The 14,193-nt window shown below is 41.6% G+C and overlaps 1 protein-coding gene across 3 annotated transcripts; it reads left to right on the forward strand.

Moving 5' to 3' along the window:
• Positions 1-1,085: 1,085 nt before the first annotated feature.
• Positions 1,086-14,193, forward strand: LOC108233809 (potassium channel subfamily K member 4). Of its 3 annotated transcripts, none has more exons than XM_025005180.2 (8): positions 1,086-1,231; positions 2,641-2,770; positions 2,905-3,272; positions 9,159-9,273; positions 9,388-9,548; positions 9,642-9,828; positions 11,903-12,090; positions 13,118-14,193. In XM_025005180.2, the coding sequence occupies exons 3-8, from the start codon at positions 3,072-3,074 to the stop codon at positions 13,721-13,723; spliced, it is 1,458 nt and encodes a 485-aa protein (XP_024860948.1). In that variant the 5' UTR covers positions 1,086-1,231; positions 2,641-2,770; positions 2,905-3,071; the 3' UTR covers positions 13,724-14,193. The 3 variants fall into 3 exon arrangements, with proteins under 3 accessions (XP_024860948.1, XP_024860947.1, XP_037835132.1); XM_025005179.2 differs by having other exon boundaries at positions 2,908-3,272; XM_037979204.1 differs by having other exon boundaries at positions 2,984-3,272.

Below are 14,193 nucleotides of genomic sequence, written 5' to 3' on the forward strand. Positions count from 1 at the left end.
AAGTCTTACCTTGCTGCTCTTTGTTCAAATACTCAATTTTCTAATAAGTTTGGCTGTGATTTGTTATTTCATGCTTCAAGGAAAGCTCATGCGTCTCTTTGATTGTGTGCAGAGGAGGAAGTAGGCGGGACTTGAAGCCCCGCATCACAAGTCAGCAGACTCTGGTTCCAAAAATACAACACAGCAGCTTCTAAAAACCGGGTTCTGCTGGCTTCAAATCCCAACAACAAGACAAGGCGGGAACATTTTGTCCAGTTTTAATACAATGATGGGGATGTACCCTCAGTATGAAAGCCCCGCCTACACGTCGTCCCAACTCACTAATAGGCTGTCATACAGGGTAACATGACACTTTGTGAAGCCTCACATCATTAATTCAAACTAAATCTACTAAAAACGGCCTATTTGAACATACATCAGCAAGGTAGTACTACATGAAAAAACAAAATCAACACCTGAAAAAAATTCTCTGTAGTGTATTCAATTGTTTTTGTTGAAGAAAATGTCCCATTTGTTTTAGGTGGATGGAAGGGACTTTAAAAAAAGGACTGCATTCAGCCTCTAGGGGGCTCTTGCCCTTTGTGGCTTCAACTTCCAAGTTCTGGTCCTGTGTCTAGTTATAAAACATGTTGATGTCTCGAATATCTTCCTCCACATCCAACTTCTTTTGTTAAATTTTTACTCAAACCTGAATAGTTTTGACCTTTTACACTGAACTTTTGGGTTCTTGGGTGTTTGAGCCTACGAAAGAAATCGAGACAAACACACGCACAGAGACGCACACACACACACACACACACACACATGCAGCTGTCGCTCTTGGTTGTGGCCTGAGCGAAGTGTGGCTGAGCCGACAAATTAACACCAGTCAAACTTCAACCACTCAAAAATTGATCCAGCCTCAGAACTGACGCTCAGGCGTGTGTGGCGTTACTACGGCCGTTCTTTGCAGGCTGGCGCAAAGAAAATCGAGCTCACAGCACTGTGACGCCGTCTGAAACCTTTGTTGAGATCACCTCATCCTCAGCCCCCTTTGATTCACTCTCTCACTCTCCCCACATAAAGTGATTGAGTAGCTTTTGGTCTCAGCACAAACCTCGCCTCCTCACACACTCCTCGTGCTCACACGCACTCTCCGCATGCGGCTTCCTGAACTCAGGATGGGACGCCCTGCACGGCGTGGCTGCTGCTGCTGCTGCTGCTCTGCTCTCTCATGATCCGTCTCCCTGAGGTAAGCACATATGAGCCAGACTGTCTGCAGCATTGATCCGGACCATGAATCTTATGATTTCAAAGACGGGGGGGGGGATCTAAGTGGCAGTAAAAGTGGATCATTATGTGTGTCTGCATTACTACTGCTGCAGCAGGCCCGTTGGCACTTAATGCATATTACACTTTGCTTTTGTCAACTGTCTGCCACTGTGTTTGGTTTTTAAGGTGTGTTCAGAAGACAAACTGCAGATTGGCCGTCTTCTAAAGAATCCCGTCTAGTCTGCCGTGCGCCGACTGGAGCTTTATATTTGAAATTAAATGTTTTATATTTGCAGTAAAGTGTGGATGAGCTTTTTCTCTCACTATTTCTTCAATTGCAAACATACTGTGCTGTTCTAGATAATTTTGTGCCCGTACAGGTTTAAGTGTGTGATTTTTTTTTTTTTTTTTGACCAGTTTGTGGTTGAGATCTGCCTCATTCTGTAAGTGAACTGAACCTTTGTATTTTCCAGCAGCTACAAAACTGGTTCCAGCGCAGGTCTGACAGTTTACTGCTTCAATTCTGGACCGGCACCAACAGATCTGCTGACTGAAGAGCCACAATCTCCAAACTTTAGTGGACTGGACTCAGTTTTCTTTTTTCTTTGTTTTTGGTTTGCAGTCCAGCGGTCTGAATGATCTTTTCATGTTTGTAGACTTTTGGAACAAATGGAGGGTTTGACACGTCTGTCAGTGCTCCGTTGCTTTAACACGTTAGACGTGGATCTTCACACAGTCATTGTGATTTTTGGTCAAACCTTGAAAACAGCATCGCGGGTGTCTATGTTTAGGATGAAGTCAGCAACTACCACACCCGATTTTAGCTCAATTTCTGTAAATTTGACTGGGTTATAGTGCTGGCATAGATTCTCAGTCATCCAGGACATGGCAAACTGAGAAAGCTCCCCAAACTGGAAAAAAACCCCATCTTTAACTACAGAATCGGTGTTCAGTTGTTCTTCTTTGGTTTGTAATGAGTTATAGGCGTTTATAATTTGGCTCAGGTCAGTTAGCTGCCATCTTGATTTAGGTTGACCCCAAAAAGTCAATCAGTTGTAGTTGTACATCCAGTGATTATTTCCTGGAAGCTCAATCGAAATCTGTCCAGTGGATCATGAGATAGTTTGGGAAACGGACAAACAAACACACCCACAGAGGCAAAAACATTATCTTCTGCTTTTGCCTTTTGGTTTTGGGTGATAAAAAACGAGAGTTCCCTCCTAATACTCAACATCACCCGACCAGACGTGCACTTTGCAACATTCATCTTCCAGTTTCCGATCAACATCTCACAGTGACAGTCAGAGCGAACGTTTGGTTGTCATTGGGTTAAATTTAGACCGATCTGATCCGATATAAAAACCCGTGTCTGTGTGTGGTCCTGTCCAGTGTCCCCTCCTTTAGAGTCTGAGGGGGACGGGTTCCCCAGCGGGTACGGATCCAGGGACTCGATCATCAGAGCTGATCCGAAGAGAGACTGGAAAAGACAACGGCCTGGGCAGATAAAGCGCACTGACAGGTGAGGTCAGCTGTTGCGTTTTGTAGCTGTCTGTGTATTCCTGGCATGTTTATGAACTCCCACTCAGTGACATCTGTCCAGGGCAGGACCGATGACAGGTTCTTATCTCACTCGTTGCATTTCCTTTGGCTCAGCAGCGCAGCGAGGCCGGAGTCGATTTAACAGGCGGTATAAAACCCAGTGGCTGTGCTTTTGTGGTTGCTGATGTTTCAGCTGCAGCAGCTGGGTTCAGGCCCCCACCAGAGCCGAGGTTGGCCCAGAGAAGAAGCAGGCTGTGTTCGGACTGAGTGGAGGCGCAGCCATGCGCTGTTCCACCCTGCTCGCCATCTTCACGGGGGTGATCCTGTACTTGGTGCTGGGCGCCGTGGTGTTTCAGTCCCTGGAGGCTCCGCTGGAAGAGAACGAGCACATGAGCCTGCTGAGCGCGCTGCAGAATAAATCCTGGCACTTCCTGCTGAACAACTCCTGCATTGACCCGGAGATGCTACAGAACTTTCTGCAGGTACTACACATGACCCTTTCATGACAGGAAACAGGCATCACTTTGACATATTTGGTTTTCATTCCACACCTAATACATCATGTGGGTAAATTAGGAGTTTAGGTGTTTTCTTCTGTGTCAGATTTGAGTCTGTTTTAATATATCAGATTTTCACAAAGTTCAGGATTTTATTTTTATTTTATTGACCAAGCAACAATGGTTGATTTATAGAGTAAAAAAAAAATAACTATGGTACAAAAGACTAATGTTCTATGAAAAAACATTGTAATGTACAAAGAAAATTTGATTTTGTTAAGACACATTAATTATGCTGAAATTAAAATTTGAGTTTGAAGTGACAATGTTGTACATAAACTAATACATTTTGTTCAAATAACCAAACGCTTTTAATAAAGCTAAAATAGACTCTCACATTCCAATAATTAATTTTTGAAAAAACTGTGGACAAGGCCCAACTCCAAACTGGAGCTGAATCTAATAGAGTGGCTGTACTTCTGTTAAAAATTTTGTTTTTTTGTCTGACAGTGGCCTATATGTCGTACTGACTGTTTGAATAGTAACTCACTGCACTGAGGTGATTCTGCGCGACCTCAGATGACCCCTCAGATCCACACAGTCCACTCACAGCGGCTTGTCGGTGCCCCTGTGAAGCGCCACAGCACCACCCGATAACAGGTGTGATCTGAGCGCCTGTGTGTGGGCGGTTCTGCTCCAGCCTGCGTGTAAATTCATGAAAGTTGACCCACGCATAAGCAGAGCATTAGGCCGGCGGTTTGGCAACCGCCCCGCGATCCCTGAGATGCCTGTCCTCGCCCTCGGGAGGACATTGTAAAATGACTATTTTAACTTGGCGGCGTGATCTCCATATGCAGTGGCTGACATTTCCAAAAAGGTTAAACTGGCTGAAGGACATGAGATGAGTAAACAAACTGGATGTGAAGAATTTAAAGAAAGAAAATGAAACAGATGACGAAGAGTATTACTTTATTTCTCATCACTGATGTGCAGTATTTATCCTGATTTAATGAAAGAACAGAAATGATAATAAATTTATTTCTAATGTGGTTGTTAACGTTAATGAAAAGTGACGAATTACCATTAAAGAGATATTAAACACATGGTTAAAATAAATGAAACTGAGGAAGGAAAGAAGGAAGGAGCCCAGATTGTTGTAGCTATAAAAAAAAAATTAATTCTTTAAAATGATAGCTCAGATCTTTTGAAGTGTGGTTCTTTGTGACAGTTATGAACAATTAACATCTTACCTGCTGTGGAGGGCTGTGATCTTGTAATCCTGAGCCCTGGTTAAACCATGAAGGGCATCTGGCATAAAACAATCACCAAATCCTTCATAGGAGTCCGCTTGCTGTGGTAACCCCTGCAGCCAAAAGATATACAACAACAGTACCTTACCTGTTGTCAATAGCTCTTTGAACAACCTTAGTTTGGAGAAATAGAGTTTAATTCTGACGTGATTGATGAGCTAAAGGCAGAATCAACCAAAAGTTGATTCTTGCCGTCTTGCAACAATTCCCCTCCAAAAACTTTCACATTGGGTCATGCCAATGTTATTTTATAAACCTATACACCGCGAACAACTTCACAGTACAGGTTTTTTGAGCAGATATATAATGATATTCCTGCATCGGAAGTGCTACAGGTAGCTGCTGCTGTAGATGGGGCTCTTTTATTATGCTGTTGTTGTATATTTGACCACCAGCCTTGGGCCTTTCTGTGTAGAGTCTGTTCTTCCTGCGCACATGTAGGTTTACTCTGGGTACTCCAGTTTCCTCCCACTGACCAAAAACATGCACGTTATGTTAACTGGTAACTCTATGTCCCAAGGTGTGAGTGAGAGTGTGAATCGTTGTCTTGTTTGTCTCTATGTATCCCTGTGATGGATGTCCAGGGTTTCCCCCACCTCTCACACAGTGACAGCTGGAGACAGGCACCAGCTCCCCACGACCCGGAAAGGAGAAGTGGGTAGAAGAAAATGGGTCGATGGATAGATGTGTATTTGACTATTTGAAAAATACTGCAATACAGGAGTGAGGAAATCGCCTTCTGGTATAGGCCTACCTAGTTCTTATTTATTTATTTATTTATTTATTCATTTAACCAAGCAGTTGATATTACTAATTGAGAACACCACAGTGGCTACTCAACATAATGGAGTTCTCTTAAGTTTATATTTGTTGAAAGTATTATGTATATAAGAAAGTCTTGCCGTGGCCATTGCCTCCTTGGTTCCCCTTGGTGGCAGCTCTTGGTACAGATGTGAATCCTTTCAGACACTTGGGACATGATCAGATTTGTTGTTTGTAGTCTGTCTGGGTTATCCAATTGCAAGTGGTCAGCTCTGACTGATAGCGTTCAAACCTTGCCAGTTAATCTGTGCCCCAGACAGCTGAGAGCCGTGCAGCGTTTTCATCTGCTGCTTCCATCTGACATGCAATGGTTAGAGCTTTATCCCGTGTGAGGGCCTCGTCCAGCAGTAACTTATCCTTCACGGCACGGAGATAAGCATTAGAAATGAGCTGATCTCTTAGAACTCGCATGGTGCAGCTAAAGATCTGACCTCGGCGACATATTGAATGTGTGCCTACACGCCAACACATTAACTTTGGGGACAAAATGTCTTTCATGTGCAGCCATGGCTTCATCAAATGTAGTACCTTGTTGTGTAAAGAACGGACGCTGTCCCTCTGGACCCAAGCAATGTGATAAAACGGCATGTCGTCTTGCATCTGGCCATCTGTCTCCAGAGGCATTTATAACAAGCACGTAATTGTTGAATATTTTCCACTGAGTTGTAAACGTTATAGGAGGCTCACATGCATGATAAGGAAAGGTGATAGACTCGGTACTGAAGCCCTTATCCTCATTGCCCATTTTGTTGCGACAGTTATAATGAAATATGAGAAAACGATTTAAACTCATGAAATTTATTACAGTAACTCACACCCTAACAGAATACGATGTCTCGTATTCTCACTGTCCTATTTGTCCGAACATGGTCTTTTCTGTCCTACGCTGTCACAGTGGCGACCCATAGCAACAAGGCGCAACAACAGCAACAGGAAGAACATAAATACATTCACGGTGTAAACCTAAGAACACAACCTTACCCATGCAGCATCCTGTAATCCACTCTGATTAATAAAACCTTGACAAAACAGTTTTATTCTGATAAACAGTTAATTAAAACTTTTAGACGAAAAAAAACCCTGAACAAATAAACATTAGCCGTATCTAGGAGGTCCTACAGCTTGGCTATGGACGGATTGTGTTCAGACTACCAAATGCGTGCAGATAGAAGGGGTCCAAACCGCCTCCAAAGATGGTCTGAGGGAAAACATTTTTATTGCTCACCGAAGCCGTTCAGGCCTGCATTTAGCCCTATCTGAATGCGATTCAATCTAATTGCAGTTTTTAACGACAGGTCTGAACAGCCCCGTGACGGATGCGCTGAGATCAGATCACTCTGACCACATTCAGAGCTGACTCCTGTTGCCATATTGTTTGCAACAGTCCACAAGCAAATGGGTCTTAATATTCGTCAACAACAGCCACTAAATGCTACAAAGCAAAGGACAGAATGAGATGTTTACTTTTAAACAAGTTCACCTTATAGTGGCTAAAGGAAAAGAGGGGAGAGTCACAACAATATGAGGCTTTAGGCTCAAGTTTGAGATATTGCAACATACATATTTTTTAAATTTTCACCCCGAATCTATTCATCCATTACTCCTGATCACAGTCAGGCTTTTATTAAAGAGCTTTACACTGTTACTCCAGAGTCACAATGGACAAACGCATTCATTTATTTTACCTGCTCTGGTAAAAACTGACACTGTTACGAGCTTTAAGAAACACTATTAATACACAAGTTGAGTTACATCTTACTTATTTTAATTTTTCACTTAAATCTTTTTTTTCTAATTTAATGGCATATAAATGGTGTCACATACAGAAAGTAATTTTAAAATTCGACTTACATTATTATCAAAAATACATTTAAATATTGAGTTCTCTTTGAAGACATAGTTATAATAAAGTTGTATTACAGAACAGTGCAATGTGCCTAATGACAGCTTACATAAGAACTGCAGGCCTTTTATTTATGACTGAGCTGGGCAGCTCGCAGTTATTCCTCTGATGTTGATCCTCGCAACAGCTCGGCATTGTGGGTCACATTTCACCGGCACCAAATGTCAGATGTTTCAACACGTCTTTAATTTTTTGTTTATTCCCCACCCCGATCTGATCTTGGAGTGAAGTCAGAAAGTACACAGGTTTTGTGGCCGATCTAAAGCTGAACTTTATTAGAAGTGGGCATGATTGTTTACATGAATGGTGAGCTAAATGCTCATTTTGGTAATAGATGTGGTTAACTAGTCAGGAGAAAATGTGTCCTGAAAAAAAAAATCTAAACAACTTACTAAAGATCGCCAAAAATAAAATCATCTGTATCATCTGCAGTTTTGCACCCCAAAGATTTAAATATGGATCTTGCTTGATCTGTCAGCACTTGGAGTATGTGTTAGGGATGACTCTCAGCTACTACCACACCAAGGTTTGTCTCAATATCTGTAAAACTGACTGAGTTATAGCTTTTTTGTGTTAGCTAAGGTTGATTAGCCGTGGCAGCCACCGTGAATCAGGTTGACTCCAAAAGTTAATTAGTTGTAGATGTTCGTCCAGTGATTACTCTGTGAAAGTTTCAGTAAAATCCATCCAGTGGTTCAAAACATATTTTGCTAACAGACAAACAAAGTTTCACATGAATTCCTGCCTTTTAACGGTGGCAGAATCATAATATAAATCATTATAAGTTCAGTTTAACATTTATTCTCAGGCACTTCCAACATTTTTAGTAAATTTAAAACTGTCCACTTTTACTTATCTGTGCAAATCATTAAAAGTACAAGAATCTACATTTAAAGGGTCATTTCCTAAATTATCTCAATAGTTTTCCTTTAATTGTCTTCCTGTGTAACAATATAAACAATCTTTTATTTTGTACCACTCAAAAGGTTACAAAGGGCTTTACATTAAACACAAACAGAGAAAAAAAAAATTAAACATTAATTAAACAAAGACAGTAAAACCAGGCAGAACAATGAAGTAATAAAAGGAGGTGAATTAAATAATAGAAGGAGGTCTGCTGCTGTGATTTACTGTAAAACATTCAAGAGTCGATTTTCGTCCCAACTCCTTGAGGAAAAAACTGTTCCACAGTCTGGGACAGAAAATGCGAACAACTAGATGGCCTCGTAAAGGGTTAAAGTTCACTGAGGTAACGGGGAGCCTGATTATCACTTTAGAGACGAGGAGGAGGACTTTCCATTGAATCTTGAGTTTTATAGGAAGTCAAGTAGCGAGATAAGAACTGGAGGGATGTGAGAGCTAAACAAGATCTTGGTGTAGTCTTTGCATTTAAGTTTTAGACCATATGTAAACAGGAAACAAAGAGTTATATTATATATTGTTTACATTATTACTTGTTATGAAAAAAAACATGAATTATGCAATGAAGAACGTACTCATTTTGCATTCAGGCAACAAAACAGACATACAAAAGTAGTATTCCTTGACCTTGCACGCCAAAGTTTTGATGAGGATGACTCTCAGGTACGACCGCACCAAGTCTGCCTTACAGCCGTTTTTATCTTTGCTAAGGTTGGTTAGCTGTGGTGGCCATCTTGAATCAGGCTGACTCTATTTATCAGTTAGGAGCAATTGTGTCTTGATCATGACTGAATCAAAGATTGATATAATCGGTGTTGCAGTGTCACAAAAAAAAAGTATTTAAAATTACTAATAAGTGTCTTGTTGGTAAAATCTGATTTCTAACTGAGCTCCTTCTGCTCTGTCTGGTCTCAGGAGGTGGTGGAGGAACTGGACGCAGGTATAAATGTCAAAGACAACTCCACCTTCGTCAGCAAATGGGACATAGCCAGCGCTTTGTTTTTCTCAGGGACCATCATCACAACCATTGGTAATGTCTTTTAGGAGATCCAGGAATGCAAAGTGTAAAAAAAAATCAAATGGTGAATTTGTGGTTGCCTTTCCATAATTAACCGCCCCTCCGCCTTTGACCCGGCATGTACAGGTTTCGGAAACATCTCTCCCCAGTCGGACGGAGGGAAGCTGTTCTGCATTTTCTACGCCCTCGTGGGAATCCCGATGTTTGGCATCCTGCTCGCTGGAGTCGGAGACCATCTGGGTACTGGCCTGAGGAAAACCGTGGCCAAAATAGAGACCCTCTTCCTGGTCAGACCTTCAAAACGTTCATTCAGATGCTGTTTTTGATCGTGGCGTCTTGTACACGTGACATCACGCTGTGTTGTGTGTCGCCGCTGACAGAAGTGGCGCGTCAGCCCCACCATTGTGCGCGTGATCTCAGCCGTCCTGTCCATCCTGCTGGGTTGCTTGGTCTTTGTGGCGGTGCCCACCCTGGTCTTTCAGAGAGTGGAGAACTGGACCTTACTGGAATCTGCTTACTTTGTGGTTATCACACTGACCACAGTGGGCTTTGGCGACTATGTTGCAGGTAAACCAGGGTTTGTAACCAGGCACGCAGACTCTCAGAGAGGTGAAAAGGTGGCTTTTTTTTTTTCAGGGACTGAGTCTAGATAATATGAGGCTTGAGAAAAGGGAATGTCTAGTGTGGTTTGATGTACACAGTAGCAATACAGAATACAGCTTGGTACTTACCTGGTATGTTTTTTTTCTCATATACTCAGTAAGTACCAGGTACGTACTGGTACACACCAGGCTGTATTAAGTGTTGCTATCAAATATTGTATTTATTTAGATTAATTATAAAAGAAATTTTAACAGGAAGCACAATGGGGACAAGCAAAGTTCTTTTAGAAACACAATGTGCCAAGTTATGTTTTAAAATAAAATAAAACATCTGTTTAAAAAAAAAATCTATAATTTTCTGCATTTCAATCCAGAGACTAGTACATTTCTGCAAGTTTACGAAAAAGAGCATCATAGCGCGACACGACAATATTAATACATGCCGATGACTTTGTTTTCAAATGAGATAGGAGATCTTACATAACTGGTGAATCTTGAGGTCTCGAAAACAATCAGGTCTGAATTTACCAACCAAGAGACTGCTCATCCTTTGCCGGTGCAAATTTGGATTCTGCAAAATTGTCTAATTTCACAACTCCCTCGCAAAGGGAAAGTTGCATCACAAAGTGCGCTGCCAACGAAAGAGTGTCTGTTAGCAGTGGTGCAGTCTGCACGCATTTAAATGAGGTTTTATGCATCCATTTAAAGGAAAACCACCAATATTTACATAAATAACCAATGCAAAAAACATCCGACTCTTTGGGAGAAATGGTTAGCGTCAAATATTTACTGTCTCCTGAGAGCTGGTGGTATTTGTGTCTCTGGAGAGAAAACAAAAGGGAAGAAATAATCCATAAAACTGTTGGCTTCACAAAAAGAGGACAGGCGAGTCAGGAAAGGTTTAATTCATCCTTTCTTCCAATGATGCATATCAGACATTGTTGCATCTATAAACAAATTGACAAAAAGGTGCAAAAAACTGATTGTTTCGTTTTGCATTTAGAATACACATCTTTATGATTACAGAACATGTTCAACAAATAGAACTTCACATACAGAGAATAACAAATATAATCTGGATTAATTATTTGATGGGCTAATTATTCCCCTCACCACCTTGCCCTCAGTGTGGCTATCCTGGTCTGTAGGTCCCAGTGGATAGAGAGGAATCAACACACTCTGTCCAGGACAGAAACCATTTTGAAATTATTAATAATTATTACGTAAAAATAATGGCTGCGGTGATGGTCTACAAACCACAAAACATGACTTTCTGGTTTTAAACCCTTGAACGTGACACAGTGAGATGTTGTTCATGCAGTCACTGTGAGGAAACTGTTTCTTTTCCCTCTCTGTCACTTTTGCACCTGCTGTGTTTGTGACAGAAGATCACATTTAAAGTGTGCAGCAAGGAAAGCTGTGATCTGCTGCAAAAAGAGAGCGAACTGCTCACACTTGCTTGAACGTCATGGGCTGTTTGCAGCAGTAAAGGTTAACGTAAAGTTACAGAAGTAAGTGTTTCATGTGTAATATGCAGAAAAATAGAGAACTTCTTTTTTTTTTTAAAAAAAGGCCACTTTGTAAGCTTTGTCAATAACTCGTCGCCAGAGGAGATGCTTTAAATTCAATATTCATTTGTCTTCTAGAGCCCAAGAGGCAAGTTCACTTTATAACAGTCAAGAAAATTTACTCTGGACTTTTCTCTGTTTGTGCAGCACAACGAAAAAGCTAATTCACTGCAATTCCCACATTTCAACGCCTTATATTTGATATTTTTGTTAAATATACCTATTGATCTTTAGGTAAGTAGCAGATGTGACTTAATTAGTCATCCATAAATATTACCATCAGACATAATGCATTAAGTTCACTTTGCACAGACAACTTCATTCATTATTCAAGACGTGAGATGAATTATTGATTCCTTTACCCCTTTATCTGCTAAACAGTATCTCCTATTTTAAAGTGTTTAGCTTCTATGGATGGATGATAGATTGTGTTACCTATTGCCTTCATTCCAACTGTATTTGTTTAAAAAGGGGACAGACGTGAGGAGTTCAACCCCAGTGAATACCACAGTGAAGACCACTGGAACTACCTCTGGAGAAACCACCTGTACAAGCCCCTGGTGTGGTTTTGGATCCTGCTGGGTCTTGCGTACTTTGCGTCCATCCTGACGATGATCGGTAACTGGCTTCGGGTTTTATCAAAGAAGACCAGAGCTGAGGTACTTCCTGTTTGGCCACATGTTGTCTTCTTTGCTTCTTCTACATCACTGACTGATTTAATGCAGGAGATGTAGAACCCGCTTAGGCTCAGGCCATTTTCGGGGCTCCTCCTGTAGCGTAAAAAAGGACCTCAGGAGGGATGTAACGGTACACGTGTTTGTACTCAACCATCGTGGTCCTCATGACAGGGTGCGGTTCATGCTGTTAGATAAATAATATGTCAGTCGCCACTATTACTAAGAAAAGAACCTGCATTTTCTAAAATTAACTTTTTGCTAACAGCAGTGGAGAGCAATAGACAAAGGTATGGGAGGCCAAACGGGTCAAAATTCTTAACTACGCGTATTTAACGACAAGCACTAATCTAGCTGTGAAGCTTGGTGTGAGTGGTAAAGACTTTATTTTGCATTCTCACACTTGGAGCTGTTCAGTTCTGTATTTTCTCTTATTTTGCATCTAGTTTAGAACAAATCAATAGAAAGAAACTCATTTTTGTTTCTATTCCTTGACAAAAAAAAAGAGATACCTTTCAGCGTTGGAGTTTATGAAACTTTTTGTTTGACACGCACTGTTTCCAGCTCAAATTCAATGAATCAGACTGCACAATAAGACTTTTATTAGTTTTAATTTAGAGTCAAGTTACCAGTTGACAAGTCCTTGATGTGCATGACTTGGGACATTAAAGTCTCCTCACTAGCAAGGGTGGTTTATTTCTGTCTTTGTTTTAGGGCTATTGTCTGCTTTTTTAACAAAATATGAGAAAAGGTAGCATTTGTTTTCTTTTCTTGTTTTACCAAACCCATGCTGAACCATGACTCTAAATCCAAGGTGCATGTATAACGCTACACACCGACGTTATATCCATTTGCCCTAATTATATGGCAAATATATGTCCTATTAAAACGCCTTGACTTTGAAAGAAAAATTTACTTACTGCAAATTTAAAACAGTTTGGGATATATTATGCAGTGTCTGAGTTTTAATTTGTATTAACCACTCAACAAACGTACCCTCCTCGTCTTTCAGATGGAGGAACTGCGAGCTCACGCCACTGACTGGACTCAGAACATCCAGAACATGTCGGTGGACTTTCGCATCCCGGGGAAAATGGACGACCCTTTCAAACGCCGCAGGCGGAAGCGCCGCCATGGCCACCGCAGCCACAGCCACAGCAAATCAGCCAACGGGGCCCCCGAGGGGCCGGAAGAGCAGCACGAGGGAGGAGCGGAGTCTGGATCGTACTCCTCCTATTCTTCTGAGTCTGAATCTGAATCTGAGTCCGAGTCCGAGTCGGGATCGGAATCAGACTCTCAGGCCACGCAGACCGAGAGAGTTCCTGAGGAGAAAACGAAGGAGGAGATTCCTCTGGACGCCCACCTGTCCCAGCCTCTGGACTACTTTGGGGAGAACCTTGCCTTCATCGACGAGTCCTCGGATGCTCAGAGTGCTAAACTACACGTGGACCCTCTGATCGATCCCAAACAGCCCAAGTCCCGCCAGGACAAAAGGAGACGCCACAGACGGCCTGTTCATCGGAGGAGCTCTAAAGCCAACGGCTCCAACAATGACAGACAGCAGCCCAACGGGAATGCAAAACCTGTTCCAGATCTTCCACCGAAGTCTCAAGACTGACACCTATAAGTCCTATCCGCTTGTGAGAAAAAACCCCATCCTGTTAAGAGAGAGAAATATGCTCAGTTAAGATGAAAACATGATGTTGACGCCGTCTAACCTTTGTGTGGTTTGCAGTTTAATTCCCCTTTAAGCATGCGTGTATGACCGATGCAAAGCTTTTGATGGCAGCGTTCTCATTGGTTTGCGAGAAGGTACTGCTCCCTACTGGGCTAAAACTGTATTGCACTATCACCGTGTCGAAATTATTTACTAATCCAGGAACTGCAAACCAAAACAAATCACGCCGTCCGAATGCTTCATTTGCAAAGTGGTTGTTAATCCTGCCGACAGTGAAACGGGTACTAAACATGCTCTCGGTTGTATAGTTTTTGTAACACTTTTTAAAACAGCCGTATTCCTTGTGTTTCTGATCGCCAAATTCATTGATCATGATGCTTATAGTTAATAAAGAGTTTTTAAAAAGAAAA

The sequence above is a fragment of the Kryptolebias marmoratus genome, linkage group LG13 (assembly GCF_001649575.2).
Source record: "Kryptolebias marmoratus isolate JLee-2015 linkage group LG13, ASM164957v2, whole genome shotgun sequence".
In the NCBI taxonomy this organism is placed as follows: Eukaryota; Metazoa; Chordata; class Actinopteri; order Cyprinodontiformes; family Rivulidae; genus Kryptolebias; species Kryptolebias marmoratus.

Bases quoted from the DNA above. Each gene is read 5' to 3' on its own strand.
- LOC108233809 (XM_025005180.2), top strand. From the start codon at position 3,072: ATGCGCTGTTCCACCCTGCTCGCCATCTTCACGGGGGTGATCCTGTAC. The intron at 3,273-9,158 runs GTACTACACATG...GTCTGGTCTCAG, and splicing joins TGCTACAGAACTTTCTGCAG to GAGGTGGTGGAGGAACTGGA. The intron at 9,549-9,641 runs GTCAGACCTTCA...CGCCGCTGACAG, and splicing joins AAATAGAGACCCTCTTCCTG to AAGTGGCGCGTCAGCCCCAC.